Source organism: Cornus florida, unplaced genomic scaffold (assembly GCF_030987335.1).
Source record: "Cornus florida cultivar Cherokee Brave unplaced genomic scaffold, ASM3098733v1 CherokeeBrave_3.0.0_Hap2_Chr02, whole genome shotgun sequence".
Lineage (NCBI taxonomy): Eukaryota > Viridiplantae > Streptophyta > Magnoliopsida > Cornales > Cornaceae > Cornus > Cornus florida.
The window spans coordinates 76,103,208-76,121,736 of NW_026775572.1; the positions used below are offsets into that span (position 1 = coordinate 76,103,208).

The 18,529-nt window shown below is 37.6% G+C and overlaps 1 protein-coding gene across 2 annotated transcripts in view; it reads left to right on the top strand.

Moving 5' to 3' along the window:
• Positions 1-4,985: 4,985 nt before the first annotated feature.
• Positions 4,986-18,529, top strand: part of LOC132295337 (uncharacterized) — a 37,189-nt gene continuing 23,645 nt past the window's right edge. The window contains exon 1 of one of the 2 annotated variants that reach the window (XM_059793563.1): positions 4,986-5,636. In XM_059793563.1, coding sequence (XP_059649546.1) covers positions 5,112-5,636 — 525 coding nt within the window. In that variant the 5' untranslated portion in view covers positions 4,986-5,111. The remainder of the gene's footprint in view (positions 5,637-18,529) is intronic. The other variant, XM_059793562.1, reaches the window with a different exon arrangement.

Genomic DNA, 18,529 nt, shown 5'->3' on the forward strand with positions numbered 1-18,529 from the left:
TTCCAAAAGCGACAAAACTTCGGGGTTATGCGGGGACAACGAGGAGAACCAAAAGTCCTCTTGCCGCAACACCAAATTCCAAACCCGAGCTAAATACCAAACTACAAAATGGCCAAAACCAGATTCCAATCGGATTGAATTTAATGCCTCGCTAAGGCCGACAATAAAGCCTTCATCGGCAAAGGAAGAATCCAAGAAAAAGGAGATCAAATGGAAGAAAGAAAAAAGAAGGGAGAAGAAAGGGGAGGACGACAGCCATGGGAAGAGAGGGGAGAAATCTGATATTTCTCTCTCCTACCCCTTATTTATAGAATTTCCAAAAAGTGCCTCGAACAGGCCCCGCGCTGCCCCGGAAAGTAAAAACTACACAGACGCGCTCAAACGGAAAAACACCGTGAACAAAAAAGTATCGTCATGACAAAAAATGAACAATGAAAGAAACAGCGTAAAAAATCAAGTTTTGTGCAGAAAGATATGCCCTGAGCAAGTTTAGTGACAATCGAGATCAAAAACCCTAACACTGAGTGAAAAGTTCATAAGGCATTTCGAAGAGTACGTGACTCGATAAAATATGAAAATGAATTTGATACGAGGATCCAAGCCCAAAAGAGATACCTTGCAATTAATTTTTGTTAATTGCACAAAGGCCCCTACACAAAAGGATAACTGCGCAGATGACCTAAATGAAAATATCTTTCAAAAGATACTTTCTTAAAAACCCCCAAAACAAAAATATCTTCAAAAGATATTTATGGAAAACACCCCAGGAAAAGAAAATGTTTCTGAAGAAATTTTGCATACACGCCCCTACAGGAAAAGGAAACAACCAGCAAGCTTTCTTACAAAAGTAAAGGTACGCATTTCAAGGAAACCAAATGGAAAAGAAGCACGTGAAGCCGAAAATCAACTCCGAACATGAAACCAAACTCAAAACCTTATCTCGGGTCTCTAAAACCCTAAGGTTATGCGAAAAGGAAAACCGCCGAAAAAGAAAGAAGATGACACGGTCCTCATAAGGACATTATAACACCAAGAAAGGGTAGTATCAGAAACTATTTTTGAGCACTCAACACGAACTGAAGGAAATCAAACCTGAACTCGAAAAAGAAAATCAACGAAAAATGAAAATCCGTAAAAATGAGAAAAAAGAAAGGAAGGAAAATGACTGGGTTATTACAAAAATTCACTGTAAGAACCAAAGATTATGCATCTGGGGTAAAAATTGAGCCTAGTGGCAAAACTATAGTTTTGTATAACAAATATTTGACTTTTGGATCAGGGATCAGACCTAGCCATTCTTCTTAAAATGTCTGAGAGACGTGGAATTGATCTATCATCGTGTCTAATAAATGGTCGAGGCCCAATTTTACCACCATATGGGTAAAACAATCATTTTAGGAACATGTGACCGTCTAATAGTTGATCGGGCTACACCACGGTGTTTCAAACACCTAAGAACTCTAAGATATGTCATAGATCACAAGGATTTGATAATTGAATTTTTTACGATCGGATGGACTTGCTCGGGCAGTGACATATGAGCCATTTAGGCAAGACAAATGTACGTACTACTGTTAAAGTTGTATTTTGAAAAGTTAAAAACTAGGTTTAGATGGTTCAAAATACTAATTATAGTGACACACAGTAAAAGTTTAGCAAAAAGTCAACTTAATCGGTTAAAATCGGTCAAATAGGTCAAAATTGGCTCTGAAAAGCCGACACTAGTCAAAATTGACACGAAATGTCAATTTATTTAGATCACAAGGATTTGATAGTTGAATTTTTGATGATTGGATGGACTTGCCTTGGCAGTGACATATGAGCCATTTATGTAGGACAAATGTACTACTGTCAAAGTTGTCTTTTGAAAAGTCAAAAACTAGGTGAAAATGGTTCAAAATACTAATTATTAACAAAAAGTCAATGAGTTAAAATTAGTCAAATGGGTCAAAATTAGCTTTGAAAAGCCAACACTAGTCAAAATTGACACGAAATGTCAATTTGGCTCCACAGTGGTGCCACATAAACAATGTTGACCAAAAAATTAACATTTTGAAGGATAGTTAAAATTGGTTAAGACGAATCAGAATTTGACAACGTCATCACAGCCCCCATGAGGACAAGCCAAATTTAGCCTATTTTGGAGTCATCCTCACACACCCCATGAGGACAAGCCAAATTTAGCCTATTTTATGGTTGGGGTGTTGGGGGACACCAAAATATAAGCCTTAAAGGAAGTAGCCCCATACCCCCACGAGGCCACACTTCTTTCTAGTTTTGGGGGGGTGGGGTGGGGGAGGGGGAGTGTTTGGCCTTCATTAGGGGCAATTTGGTCTTCTTCGATCCACTCCTCTCTTCTTTTATAAATACCTCTCCACCCTTAGTTGCCCCAAAATCAATTCTCCTACAAGTATTTATAATGCCTATATAGTTCCAAGAGACATCTCACTAGAATTTCGGCAAATTCCTCCTAGAAATAGTGTTAAAATTCTTAATATTAAAAAAGCTTCAAAATTTGTGCTAAAACACTAAATGAGGCAAAGATTTTTGTTATTACCCCTATAATTTGTTAAAATTATATGAATCAAATAATTAACTTTATGACAATGCATTCCCAACAAAAAAAATGAATAATGTTGGAATATGTTTTACAATGAATGATTGTAACAGCTGGTTGTAATTTTACTGAATTTTTTCTATTAAGGAAAAAAATACTACTACGTAAAATAAATAATAAACTCATATGTAACAATTGTTAATTAAATATATGTAAATATTTATGTATTTATTTAAATAAAATATAATTGTTTTCTAAGTATCAATTTCGAATGAATTTTTAAGCTGAACAAAAGAATTGGAAATGTTGCTAGGTTCTACATGAATTCTAAAATTGGTCCGAATGGTGTATTTGTAATTAAGTTTGTGGAATTTCAATTACATAAAATTGGAAGTCCAATTCAATTCCAGTTCTGTGCAACGGAATGCACCCATTAAGTTTTTTTGATTTCAAAACAAATATCTATAAAAATGTATAAATTATTTATGGCAAAGAAGTAAATTTACTAACAATTCTAATGTTGTTGGATGGCTGGCACTAGCAGGTGAGTTCAATTTTATTATTAAAGGAAGCAAGAAGTTTCACTGTTTGACTGAATTCTTTCTTTTTCCTCTCTAGTGACACCATTCAGACCCTCTCCGTTCATCGGAATTTCTGCGTTCCTCTCTGAGTAGAGGTGCTCTATTCATCAGAGTTGGATTTCTCTAAGTTGGTGTGTTTCTATGGGATGGATTCCCTACTCAATTTAGGAAAACGTTCATGTGGGCGATCGGATCCGATGGACTTTTGGGTCTTGTGGGTTGTTAGATCAAGCGTATTGAATGGTGGATGGCTTATTGGCCAATCTCCACTATTTTTTCCTTTTTATCCAGGTATTGGGTTGGTGTTATTGGTTACTATTTTAGTTCTCACTTTTTCTGGTTAGTCGTTTGTATGCGCCGAGTTTTTGTCTGTGGCCATGGCATCGGCATCTGGGCTATGGTTGGTTGTTGCAAGTGTTTGTCTGTTGGCGGGTACGATATTTGGGAATTGATTTTTCATTTCTTTTAGTGCTTCGTTTTCTTTATTTTTGGTGCCGACGTTTCTCTCACGTCCACAAGCAACGCGTTTCAAGCTTTTGCGAGTTGGACGAGTTCTTGCAGTAGCTTTGATGCTCCTCTCTCTTGCCCCGATCAACGATGCCTCTCCTCTGGCCGCTATTGACTATGAGTCATGGTAATTGGGTGTCACCAGAAAGATTTGTCAGGCTCGAAAACATACGGTGCATGGGTTTTCTGCTGCTCTTTGTTCTTGGTGGTTATTTGTTGTTACAAATAAGGCTCACAATGATGGTGGTTCACCGACGTTTAGTCCTTTCCCGACGTTTGGTCTTTGCACTCCCCAAGGCCCTCCTCGTTTCTCACATTGTGCAATGTGAGGTCTGCTTTTGGCTCCCAGGTCAAAGCTTCCTTTGTTGATGTGTAGGAAAAACGCAAAGACTGTTGTTTCTAGAATGTTGGGCCCACAGTTTATAGATAAACATAATGTCAAGTACTTGATTGATATGGTGAGTATATTTTATTTTAATTTTTTTTTTCCTAATTAGGACTCACACATACTGCCTCTACTGAGGTTCGAACCCCTAACCTCCCTTTGGAAAGTAAGAGCCTTGTACTACTAGGCTACTGGCCTGTTGGTAAATGGTGGGTATATTAAATGGGGTGATGTTAAGTTTGGTCCAGATTTAAGTCGCTATTTGTGGCCTGCATTTATAACTGACCAATTGACTACGGTTTTTAGTTTGGGCTTGGACGTAGAATGCTTTTATGGTTGCATGGTCTTTGGGCCCATATCTTATATTATAGTGGTTTTGTTTGGTATTTGTCCAATGACATTGCATACTGTTGTTTTGTTAGATTATGCTTTGTAGATGCCGATCTATGTAGAGAAACTATTACATATGGTCTGGCACCATTGCGTGTCTATGTTTGTATAGTTGTGTGTGTGTATATATATATATGTGTGTGTCTGTGTGTCTGTGTATATATATATATGTGTACCTCCTCTAATTTCAATTCGATTTCGAGTGAATTTCAAAGTTGATTCAAGCTAAAGAGTATATTTCATTTGCTGAATTTCAATTTCACGAAATTGAATTAAATTTCAACACCGATTTCGTTCAACCAAATACATTGTTAATGAGGCCCACACACCACAAAAAAAAAATAATAATAATAACTTTTGTCCTTTCCTTTTTTAGCTAGAGAGGGGAGATACTGGGCCACCGTTCTTTTTTACTTGAAAAGAATATAACGTTTCTATTTATAAAGCTGATGAAATAAACAACAAATAAGAACATCGAGAAGAGATGTATACCATACACAAAAAATGAAAAATATCTAGTCTTTTAGAAGATTGTTATGGCATATTCCGTTCCCGGACAGATATTGAATTGTAGGGTTATAATTTATTGGGCTCATCTTATCTTCTCCAACTTAAATTCATTTTGTCCTTAAGCCTCTCTCTCTCTCTAAGCATACCACAGGGAGTGCAAGTGACAACTTCACCAGAATCAATGGCTTCCACTTCAACACCATCACTACCTCTACAAACCGGTGCCCGGAATACGAGCTTCCCGTCATCACCAACAACTAAACCATTTCATGCCAATCTCCATTTTCCATTTTCATTGCCTCTAACTCAGCTTATAGCTCCTGTAAAATCTTCTAGGACTGCGAAGTACAATGAAGTAGTGATGGATGAAGAGATGGACAAGATAAGGAGGCTGCAAAACGGGTCGGACGTTCGAGGGGTGGCGGTGGAGGGAGAGAGAGGCCGGACGGTGGACCTCACACCACCGGCCGTGGAAGCCATTGCCGAGAGCTTTGGTGAGTGGGTTATCAGTGGCTTGGAGAAGGAAGAAGAAGTTAAGGTTTCTCTCGGACGTGACCCTCGAATCTCCGGAGCATCGTTGAGCGTGGCGGTGTTCGCCGGACTTGCTCGTGCCGGTTGTTTGGCGTTTGACATGGGACTTGCTACTACGCCGGCTTGTTTCATGAGTACATTGTTGCCTCCATTTCTGTATGATGCTTCCATAATGGTACGTACACTAGAGCACCCTCAAGTTTTCATGGTTACCATTGTTTTTCTAGTTGAAGATTGTGTTTTTAACCAAGACCACAAGGTCCACAACATAGCATTGTGGAAGTTCTAAGCCATGAAAATATATATATATATAATAATAATAATAATAATAATAATAAAAGGTATAACGTATGCATTAACTTATCAATTTAATATATGTTTTTTTACCTGTTTTATTCTTTTTATTTGAATATTGGAAAAAATAGATATTAGTGAATAGCAAACAAATTGAATGACAAGAAAAATGGTCTCCCAAACCATCCATTGCACTAGTCTATAATAACTGTTTTCTCTATAATTAATAATTTGTATTTATTAAATATATTTTTTTTGTCTCACCTATCTCTCTTAAAAATTACATATTTTTTTTTTAGTGTTTCAAAACTGTTTTCAGAAAAGTGAATTGAACAAGCCTATAATAGCTCATTATAGTGTGGCTATTGGCGCGTGTCTTACCACTAGCTACAAAAAGAGGTGTAGTGTGGCCAAGTTTAAATTTATAGAATGTCACTATCACTTCTGACTACAAATATAGGTAAGGTGAGTAGGGATCATCCTAAGGGAAATGGAATGTATTTAGCTTGGAAATCAATGTTGGATTAGGAGGTTGAATGATCAAAGATGTTTTGTTTGGTTCATTAATTAAAATGTCAATTAGATGCAAGGTAAAGTAATTGAAGTAGAGTAAAATGTAGAGAATATAAGAGAGGGGTCTTGTGACTTTGATGTCACCACCAAATATCACATTCCTAGACACTCAATGTGTAATGAATGAGGGGGGTTATATGTTGCAATACTAGTGTGTGTCATTGATTGAATCAACAAGCATGGATGACTAAATAAGTATACATTGTCAAGCCAAACTAGTAAATAGCACAACATATCAAGTTAAGCCATTATTCATTCTTTTAAGTCCACAATCAATACACATCATCAAATTAGAAAAATATACTACTTGCATTCATAAGTATGGAACATCAAACAACAAGTATGGATTGTCTTCCCATCTAAGAAAGTAAGGCAACTACACTATAACTAAGCTAGGGACATGAAAATTAAACTAATTGAGCTAAGGAAGAGGCACAATTCATCAAGAAATAAGTATAAACCATCAAACAAACCACAAGGCTATTCTATTAGAGCACCATTCCTTGATCATTACTAGATTCATAGCATTAACACACATAGACATGTATCAATATCACAAAACCTAGAGATAAACACATGAATATCTATTCTATCATACATAGATATATGAATAGAATGAAATGATCAATTGGAATTATTAAACCACGCAAATCATTGTAGAAACAAGATTCATATATAAATCAAATGTCAAGACAAGAATTACAACACAAATCCCCTCAAAATACAAAACATCAAAGTCTAGGAGGCATGCTTAGGGCTATCTCTAGCCCGAAGAGAATGGTTTAGCCACTCATTGATGTAGTCATCCAACCCTCAAGAGCCATCTCCATGGTAGGAATAATCTTCTTCTCCTTAATGGAAACCTAAGATGAGTGCAAGATCTCCTAAATGGTGTGTGTCTCTCTAGTCTCTAGACTCCTCCAACATCTCTTGTGTATATGGTTCCTTCATATAAGATTGTATATATATAAAATGACCCAAAATCCTTATATAGGTAACTCAAGTGTCACACCCAATGGTTAGACCTCGTGCACTAGGACCTCCAAATGATTGCACCATGAACACACCTTAATTTTAATTGGCTGGAACTCTGTTTTTCTTGCACTTGAGGAGGTTCGATTGATCACAAGGGTGGTTAAATCGATCGAACCATGGCGGCGCCTTTTCGGAATAATGACAAATCTTATTTATGAGATATTTTGGGAAAAGGACAAAAGTGCTAGGTGGGGATAAGATCAAAGAAGTCCGATCGATCGAAGTAATGTTGGATCGATCGAAGATGGAATTTTCCTGAGGATAAGGGCAAGAGGTTCGATCCATCTTGACATGGTTGGAAAGATCATTGTGAGATCGATCTGAACTTGGTCTGATCGATCAAAGATTGCTATTTTCCACCTCTTTGCTTCTACTTTACTCCTTTTTTCCACTAAACTTGATATTGCATCTTTTGTGCTCTAATTCAACTGAGTTGACTTATTTTGAGGATAAGTGCCTGAAAAGGGAAATAACATGAAATTAGACTAAAACGGAAAAATAAGATAGGATAAGGCCATAAAATGATCAAGCTTAAGGGATTTAAATGCACATTTTCAGCGCTTATCACACCACCAAACTAAAATATTGCTAGTCCCTAGCAATGAACTACGAGGTAAAGAAATGAAATAAACAACTATACAATTATAAACTAGAAAATAATAAATGGATAACGCCACTTTCGTAGGGAACACGATTGCATTTAGCATATGCAACAAGCCTTTTAAACCCCTAGGTTACCCCTAGTGGACGAGTGAAGTCTCGTGAAGGTTTCTAAAAATGATACCCGTAAACATTAAGCTCATTCTCACAAAAGAGGCACCAATATTCCAAACAAGCATTGGGAGAAAACTACCTCAAGTATGCAATTTTTCAACCATTTCCAAGCAATCTCTCAAAATCTCAACATCAAGCAAGCAAGTATGGTCCTCCACACATCAAGAAAATGATCATGCAAATCAAAACAACTCTAGAATTCTTTTTGAGTGAATCGGCATCAAATATGTTGCTATTTAAGCCAACTAAAGAAATGATCACATCCTTACCTTCAAACTAGCACACAAATCTAGTACCTATCATCAAAACAAAGAATTGACCTTTTATTAAAGCTTTATTCATCTAGGTGTGCTTATTCTTTTCACTCGATTTTTTTTTTTTTCCCTTCTTCTAATCCCAAGGATCAAAGATGGAAGCATAGTGCAAAGTGTTGATCTATTAAGCTTTCTAGCAATCCATGAGGTTGAGCGTTAGGTCAATGACTCACAAATCGAACGGCTTTAGGGCATTAGGTGTTTAAACACCCCTAAGGACTTACAAGCTCAAATCGACTAGGTTACAAATCAAAACAACCTCCATCTAATCATTTACCACTTCTCACCTTTTGGGAGAAGTCCTTACTTTTTTATTTGCTTTTGCTACAATTTTTTTTTATTTATTTTTATTTTTTATTATGTTATTAACCTAAAGTTTGAGCCCTCCACCTTTTGGCATGAGAAATTCAGTACTTAATGAGGTTAGAACCCCGGCTACTTAATGAAAGGGGTTTGTTATCCACCTTTATCAAGAATAAAAGCTTTCAATGCACTATTAGCTCAATTGGGATATAACCAATTCAATAATCAACAAAGCATGTACCCCACAAATGAATGCTAGTGTGCGTCTGTGCTAGTGTAGAATCCTAGAGTGAATCTTAAAACAATCACAAAATTAGGATGATGCGGATCACAAGTGCAAGCATGATATCAATTTTTCGAAAAATTTATTCCTAAATGGCATCCACAACGCATACAAGGAGTATTGGATTCTCAAGTCAAGCAATTTTTAAATTTTTAGTATCATGGTCCTCAAAAGATCAAAATCATAACTAACATCAATCTCAAATCTTAATCATGCATTTAAAGCTCAACTTAAATAGAATGGAACAAAGCCACCCTACCCACAAACTAAAACCGCACATTATCCTCAATGTGCAATGAGAACAATGGAAAGAACAAAATATAAAGAGTATACCGTGGATGAAAAGACATGAAGCCCGGTAGTGATCTATTGGGAAAGAGTGCACCCCCAAACTTGGAATCGACAACCTATTTGAATAACCACACTAGCAAACTCACATCAAATATCAAATGGGATAAGAATAATCAAATCATACATTCTAAGGCAATATAACACAAGATGAAAGAGAAGTATGAGATCAAGCCCTAACTAAAGCATAAAGTATGCATGACTACATATAAGGGCACAATGGTAAAATAAATTTTTGTAATTTGGATTTTCTTTTCTTTTCTTTTTTTTTTTTCTTTTTTTATTTTTATTTTTATGAAGGTACGTACAATGAAACAAAATGCAATAAATATGCACAGTGATTGTTAAGTTTAACATCTCTAGCAAGACAGAATGCCACGTTGAAAGATTGCCCCTATATATATATATATATATATATATATATATATATATATATATTTGAATGATTGATCACAGAATGATTGATCTCACTTCGATAGATCTAAGGCCTGAAAACCTGCATAAAGCTTCGAACGATACACAGAAAGATAATTTATACAGAAATTGAAAATTTTTCTAAGTATGAAACATAGATTGATCTGAAGGAAAGCTAGATCGATCTGGGAATACTCAGATCGATCAGGGAAAAAGTTTGTATGATACACAGAGACCTGAAATATGCAGAGATTTTCGCACGATGGAGCTGAGAGGTTAGAGTATGTAGAGATGATGCTCGATCGATTGAACTTCTTTTGTGATCGATCGAACAGACAAAAATTCATGCATTTTTCATTGCACAACAATCTAAGCAGGTTGCTAATGATAAAGACACAGAGAATGAATGGTACCAAAGGGGAAACATATTGAACTCCCCTTAATAACATTGAATGCATCACTATATCTCTTCATAGATAGGATCCACCAAGAAGGCAGCTTCCGTATGTATTTGAAAGACTTGACCCTGAATGTAGGGTTTCAACCTTTGTCCATTCACTTTGAATGTAGTTCCATCTTTTAAGCTTTGAATTTCAACCGCCCCATGGGGCGCAACAGAGATGATCTCATATGGGCCTTCCCATTTGGTTCAAAACTTCCTGGGAAAGAGTTTTAATCTAGAGTTGAAGAGCCATGATTTTTGACTGGGTTCAAAAGATTTCTTCACAATGTATTTGTCATGAAAAGCTTTAGTTCGCTCTTTGTAGAGTTTGGCATTGTCATAAGCATTATGTCTCAATTTTTCCAACCCATTCAATTGAAGTAATCGATTCTCCCCGGCTTTATCAAAGTCAAGATTGACCTTTTTAACCGCCCACATAGCCTTATGTTCTAGCTCAACCGGAAGATGGCAAGGCTTTCCATATACAAGTCTATAAGGAGACATGCCAATGGGAGTCTTATATGTCGTTCAATAAGCCCACAAAGTATCATTCAATTTGCGTGACTAATCCTTCCGGGTTATGTTTACCGTTTTTTCAAGAATATGTTTAATTTCCCGATTTGAATCTTTTACTTGCCCACTTGTTTGAGATGGTAAGGGGTGGTGACTTTTTAAGTAACGGAGTACTTAAGAAATAATTTCCTTAAGAATTGATTGTAAAAATGCTTTGCTCCATCACTAATCATGGCTCTTGGCATACCAAAACGATTGAAAATATTGGATTTAATGAATTGAACAACCACGGAGTGGTCATTGGTTTTGGTAACACAAGACTCCACCCATTTAGAAACATAGTCAACAGCAAGTAAAATGTATTGAAATCCATAAGACATAGGAAAAGGACCTATAAAATCAATCCCCCAAATATCAAAGATCTCAACAACAAAAATATTTGTCAAGGGCATCATGTCTCTTCTCGACATTGATCCCATTTTTTGACATCTCTCACACTCCTTACAAAAATTGTAGGCATCTCTATGGATGGTGGACAAAATAGCCCACTTTGAAGAACCTTCAAGGCGGTCTTCTTTGCACTAAAATGCCCACCGTATACAAGGGTATGGCAAAACACAAAGACAGTTGGAATTTCGCTTTCCGGGATGCATCTTCTCACTATTTGATCCGGACAATATCAAAACAAAACAGGATCTTCCTAATAGTAATTCCGGATGTTAGCAAAGAAACGCTTCTTTGCTTGTTTTGACCAATTAGGTGGAAGTTTGCCAATTGCAAGAAAGTTCACAATGTCGGTAAACCAAGGCATTTGCCCATTAGAGATTTGGAAGAGTTGTTCATCCAGAAATGAATCACGAATTGGTGGGTTCGGGGAAGATTCTACCACTAACCTTGAAAGATGATCGATAACCACATTTTCGGTGCCTTTCTTATCTTTGATTTCAAAATCAAATTCCTGAAAAAGCAAAATCCATCTTATCAAACGAGGCTTTCTTTCTTTCCTTGCCAAAAGATGCCTCAAAGCGGTATGATCAGAATAGACAATGACTTTAGACCCTAAGAGATAGGACCGAAATTTATCAAGAGAATACACTACGGCTAGTAATTCTTTCTCGGTAGTGGAGTAATTCAATTGAGCTCTCGAGAAAGTCTTGCTTGCATAGTATATGGCGCAAGGGAGTTTTCCTACCCTATGTCCCAAAACTGCTCCCATGGCATAATCAGAGGCATCACACATGATTTCAAATGGTAATGACTAATTGGGAGGTTGCATAATAGGAACAGATGATAATAAATCACGAAGTGTATGGAGAGCATCAAGGCATGCTTGATCAAAGACAAAAGGAGTCTCTTTGGCAAGAAGATTGCACAAGGGTCTAGCAATTTTGCTAAAGCCTTTGATGAAACGGCGATAGAAGCCGACATGACCTAGAAATGAACAAACTTTTCTCATCGTAGAAGGTGGAGGCAATTCAGAAATGAGCTCAACTTTGGCTTTATCCACCTCGATACCCCTTTTTGAGATAACATAACCCAAAACAATACCTTCTTGAACTATGAAATGGCTCTTTTCCCAACTAAGAACAAGGTTTATTTCACGACATCTTTTAAGCACCAAAGATGGATTTTTAAGGCATATATCAAATGAAGACCCAAAGATGGAAAAATCATCCATAAAGACCTCTAAATACTCTACCACCATGTACAAGAAATTAACATTATACACCTTTGGAATGTGGCGGGAGCATTGCACAAACCAAAAGGCATCCGTCTATATCTAAATGTGCGAAAAGGTCAAGTAAAGGTGGTTTTCTCTTGGTCTAAAGGGTCCAGGGCTACATAATTGTAGCCCGAATAGCCATCAAGAAACCAATAACATTGTTACCCAGCCAATCCCTTTAGGATTTGATCAATAAATGGCAAAGGGAAGTGATCTTTTCTAGTGACGGCATTTAATTTGCGTTAATCAATGCATACACGCTATGAATTGGCGGTACGCTTAGAAATTACTTCACCTTTCAAATTTTTAACCACCGTAATCCCCGATTTCTTAGGAACTACTTGAGTTGGACTCACCCATTTGCTATCAGAGATTGGATAAATTATACCGGCATGTAAAAGCTTAACAACTTCCTTCTTAACTAGCTCTTTCATGTTTGGATTCAATCTCCTTTGGGCATCCTTAAAAGGTTTTGCATCATCTTCCATAAGAATGCGATGCATGCAAATAGAAGGGTCAATTCCTTTTAGATCCGCCACACTCCATCCAATAGCTTCCTTATTTTCTTTAAGCATATTTAAGAGATCATTCTCTTGGTCTTCTTCAAGGCTTCAAGAAATGATGACCAGAAGAGTCTCTTTTGGGCCCAAAAAGGCATACTTAAGATTGGAAAAAAGAGTTTTAAGCTCAAGAGTGGGGGGAGAGACTAAAGATGGGACCGATTGAGTGCTAGAGAATGGAGGAAGATGTTCTTTTGGAGCTTTCCAAGGTGGAAAATGACGGTGGCCGTTCTTATATGCCAAACTAATGTAGTGAATGTAGGTTCAAAAAAAGCCTTTTGGGTCAAGTTTAAATTTATAAAAATCACTACTACTACTACTACTACTAACATAGCAAGAGTGAGTAGAGATCGTCCCAAGGGATTAAAGGGCTACTAGTAATGGAGACAATGCTTAGGGTTAGTAGGTCGAGTGATCAAAGGTAGATTGTTCGGTTGATTAAACTATAATTAAGATTACGCAAGTTCAATGTAAAACAAGTAATTAAAGGATAGAGAAAACAAGAGAGAGAGGTCTTGGGATTTAGAGATCACCACTAAGCATCACCTTTCTATACACTCAATTCACAATTAATGAGGGGCAAAACATATGTTGCAATAATAGTGAGTGTGTGTGGTTGTTTTAACAAGCATGGATGACTAATTAAGTATATATTGTCTAAACAACATAATGAATAGCACAATACATCAAACTAAGTTATTAATCCTTCTTTAAGCTCACAATCTAAACACATCACAAAATTAGAGAAATATACTACTTGCATTCATAAGTATGGAATATCAAACAATAAGCATAGATTGTCCTCCCATTTAACAACAAAGGTAACTACACTACATCTAAACTAATGACATGGAAATTAAACTAAGGGAGAGGCACAATCCATCAAGAAATGAGTATGAATCATCAAATAAACCATAAGAGTATTCTATTAAGCACTATGTCTTGACAATCTCTAGATTTATAGCATCAACACACATAGACATATATCAACAACACAAGAGATAGAGATAAACACATAAACATCTATTCTATCATACATAGACATATGAAAAGAATAAAATGATCAATTGGAAGAATTAAACCACACAAATCATTAAATAAACAAGATCTATGTAAATCCCCTCAAAAATACATAAATCAAGGTAAAGAAAGCATGCTTAGGGCTAACTCTAGCCCCAAGAGAATGTCTAGCCACTCATGAATGGTGTCCTCCAACCCTTAAGGGCTATCTCCATGGTAGAAGTGCTCTTCTTCTTGAGGAAGATGGAAAACCTCTCAAGAATGTGTCTCTAGCCTCCTCTTCTCTTTTCTTCCTCTCTAAGAATTATATATCTCTACTCTAAAAGGCATATCCAAGACTCTATGTAAAAGTGGCTCATATTCCTTATATAGGTAGCTCAAATGTCATACCCAATGGTCTAGGCTCATACACAAGGGCTCCTCTAATGATTGCACAATGAGACAACTTTTAATGAGCTAGAAAATAATTTAATTCGCATGTGAGAGGGTTCGATCGATCGAGCCTGTGCTGTGATCGATCGAACATGGCTGATATCTATCAAACTTTGGCTGGATCGATCCTCCCATGGCGGCACCTTTTTGGATAAGGACAGATCTGAGATATTTTGGAGAAAAAGACAAAAGTGGTAGGTAGGGTGGTACAACAGGATAAAATGGAATCTTTTTGATCGGTTTGAGAATTGTTGGATCGATCGAACTTTGTGGGATTTTTGGATAAGGACAACAGGGCTTGGATCCATCTTGGAAAGTCTAGATTGATGAACTTTCGATCGATTGAAGTATTCTTGAGATCAATCGAACCTGTTGATTTCCACACTTTACTTCATTCTGCTTCCACTTTGCTCATTTATTCTATCCAGCTTGAGTTAGCTTCTTTTAAGCTCTTATTTAGCTGAATTAGCTTATTTTGGGGATAAGCACCTAAAAAGGACAATAACATGAAATTAGTCTAAAAAAGGAAAGTAAGATAAAGGTCATAAAATACCTAAGCTAAAGGGGTTTAAATGCGCACTTTTCAGTGCTCATCATACCCCCAAACTTAAATATTGCTAGTCCCTAGCAATGAACTATACAGTAAAGGAATGAAATGAACAACTATACAACTATGAACTAGAAAGCAATAAATGGATAACGCCACTTTCGTAGGGAACACGATTGCATTTAGCAGATGCAACAAGCCTTTTAAACCTCTAGGTTACCCCTAGTGGATGAGTGAAGTCTCGTAAGAGTTTCCAAAAATGATACCCACAAACATTAAACTCATTCTCACAAAAGAGGCACCAATATCGCAAAGAAGCATTGGGAGAAAACTACCTCAAGTATGCAATTTTTCAAACATTTCCAAGCAATCTCCCAAAATCTCAACATCAAGTAAACAAGTATGGTCCTCCACACATCAAGAAAATGATCATGTAAATTAAAGCAACACTAGAATCCTTTTGGAGTGGACCGGTATCAAATATGTTTTTATCTAATCCAACTAAAGAAATGATCACATCCTTACCCTCAAACTAGCATACAAATCTAGTCTCGACCATCATGACAAAGAGTGGACCTTTTATTAAAGTTTTATTGATCTAGGTGAGCTTATTCTTTTCACTCGAATTTTTTTTTTTTTTTTTTAATCCTACGGATCAAAGATGGAAGCATAGTGCAAAGTGTTGATCTATTAAGCTTTCTAGCGATCCATGAGGTCGAGCGTTAGGTCAATGACTCCCAAACTGGACGACTTTAAGGCATTAGGTGTTCAAACACCCCTACGGACTTACAAGCTCAAATCAACTAGGTTACAAATCAAAACAACCTCCATCTAATCATTTCCCACTTCTCACCTTTTGGGAGAAGTCCTCACTTTTTATTACTTTTGCAATTTTTTTTTTTTTTTTTTTTTTTTTTTTTTTTTTTTTTTGGAATAAACAATTATTAACCTAGAGTTTGGGCCCTCTACCTTTCGGCGCTAGAAATTCAGTGCTTGATGAGGCTAGAGTCCTGACTACTCAATGAAGGTTTGTTATCCACTTTTATCAAGATGAAAGCTTTCAATGCACTACTAGCCCAATTGGGATACAACCAATTCAATAATCGACAAAGCATGTACCCCACAAATGAATGCTAGTGTGCGCCTGTGCTAGTGTAGAATCTCAAAACAATCACAAAATTAGGATGATGTGGACCACAAGTGCAAACAAGATATCAATCTTTCAAAAAAATTACTCCTAAATGGCATCCACAAGGCATACAAGGAGTATTGGGTTCTCAAGTCAATCAATTTTTAAATTTTAAGCAATATAGTCCTCAAAAGATCAAAATCATAGTTAGTTATGGACCAATCATAGACAATCTCTCAAATACACAAGTCATGCTTAAAATTTGAATTGAAAGCAAATACTGCAATTAACACCATTACCCTCAAACTTAAATGGCATAATGTCCTCAATGTGCAAAAAGAACAAAGGAAAGAGTATACCAGTATAGCTATGGCAAAGAATGGCCGAGACACAAGTATCCAAAGTGGGTGGTATAACCCCCCAAACTTAGGATTAACTGTGGTCTTGAAAAGATGGCACTTGGATAAAACTCATTAGATAACAAAAGGGATAATAATAGTGCGCAGTGAACATGCAAGTGTAAATGGGATAAAAATTGAAGTAAAGAGAGAGCAAAAAGGGTGGTCCTGAAAATTTCGGCAGCACTTTCTCTCACTGAAGTCACTAGGATGCACCTAATGGAGTTAATCACAGACAGATATATCAATACAAAGATATGACATCCAAAATATAGCATGTATAGAAAAAATAAAAATAAAAAACATAAATAATGTACATCACAATGTCTGAGCCAACAGACTGGCCGTAAAAATAATATAACAGTATCAAAATAGCAGGAATGTGTCACAGATATATGAAATGAATATATAAAGATAGGGAGATTAGGAATATCATGCTGAGGAGGTAGGACGGGCAGGGCGTGCTCCGCGGATATTTCGGGATATGTCTCGCAGCGCAGTCATGACATCAAAGCAGAAAGATGTCATATCTGACCGAAAAGAGACAACTTCGTCCTCCAAGGCCTGGATACGCTCTCCAAAGCTGGGTGTCTGTGCTAAAGCCTCAAGTATGATTGGATCAGGAAAATGATGTGCATCCTGAGCCTACTCTGGGAAATATAATGGTAACCCCGCTGGAGAGTGATGTGGGATCTCCTCTACTGGAGGCTCCTGCTCCAAGTCTATATCCATATGTATGGCAGCCGGATCGATTGCGGGGTCGTTCGCTGCTGCTGCTATTTCATCCTCCTCAGCCTCCTCAGCGGCTATCACAGCGTCCTCCATAAGACTCTTGATAAGAGTATTATAGCATCCTTCTTACCAAAGTGGCAAGCTCTTGTCTCTAAGCGCTTATCTGGACGGAATGAATAACTCTGATATCTCAGGATCTGAGTGATAAGATGGCCAAATGGAAGATACTTAGCCCGCTTGGGCCTGGCCTTGCTGATGTAGTCTGCGTAGAGCTTCATCATGACGCTCTAATATAAGGTAGAAATAGAAACCTAATACCCTGTGTAGAAAGCATACAGGGCTGCCGAATAGTCATCTCGCCTCTGGACCTTATGGCCCGTCATACATATATTTTGGTACAAGACTGAATCAAAGAACTACAGATCATCGGGCAAATAGGTCCGAGTAGCAAATGTCTCGCCCTCACTATAATGGCCTGTAAGTGCCACAGCTATGTCTGCATAAGAAGGCCTCCTCTCCAGAATGGGATAAACGAGCTCAAGCTCAAGAGGGCAAACATGTGGGCATCGGCAAGATCTGGCCAGAGTCTCCACTATAATGCTGATACGATGGCCATCAACAGTAGTGCGCAGCTCCGCCAGATTACTCGAGGTAGGTCGGAGGTTCTGGAAGAACATCCGAACAAGCCTCGGGTAAATTAGGTATGTGACAAGGGCTAGAATGGCTGAAATGCCCCTCCGGTCTATGTCCTCGTAGGCTGCTTGGGTCAGAATGTACCGGGAGAAGAAAGAGATATCAAAAACTGACTCATGCGCCACTGTAAGATATGAGTATCTCGGTAGAGTTCTGTCTAAGGCCTGGCTTGGCTGTGCATGAGGCAGAGATCAAGAAGGTGATGGTGTATGCTCAACCTCATCATGAGATAATGAAGATGTAGAAGTAGAAGACTGTAGTCTAGAATCGGCTGATGGGGACTGAGCTGGATCGACCTCTGTATAATCCTCCAGTTGCTCAGGATCCAGGACTTGAGATGGTCCTGCTTGATGCTCAGGCTGCTCCTGAATATGAGAGGGCTCACCTGGCCCCTCTAATCTGGGCCTGACTCGGCGATAATAATGTCCACGGGCAACAGTCTTAACCCTAGCCATGGCCAAATCCGAGAGAGAGAGAAGTGGAAATCGCGAGATAGACGAGATTTGATATGAGGGAGATACTGTGGAGGCTTGGGATGGTC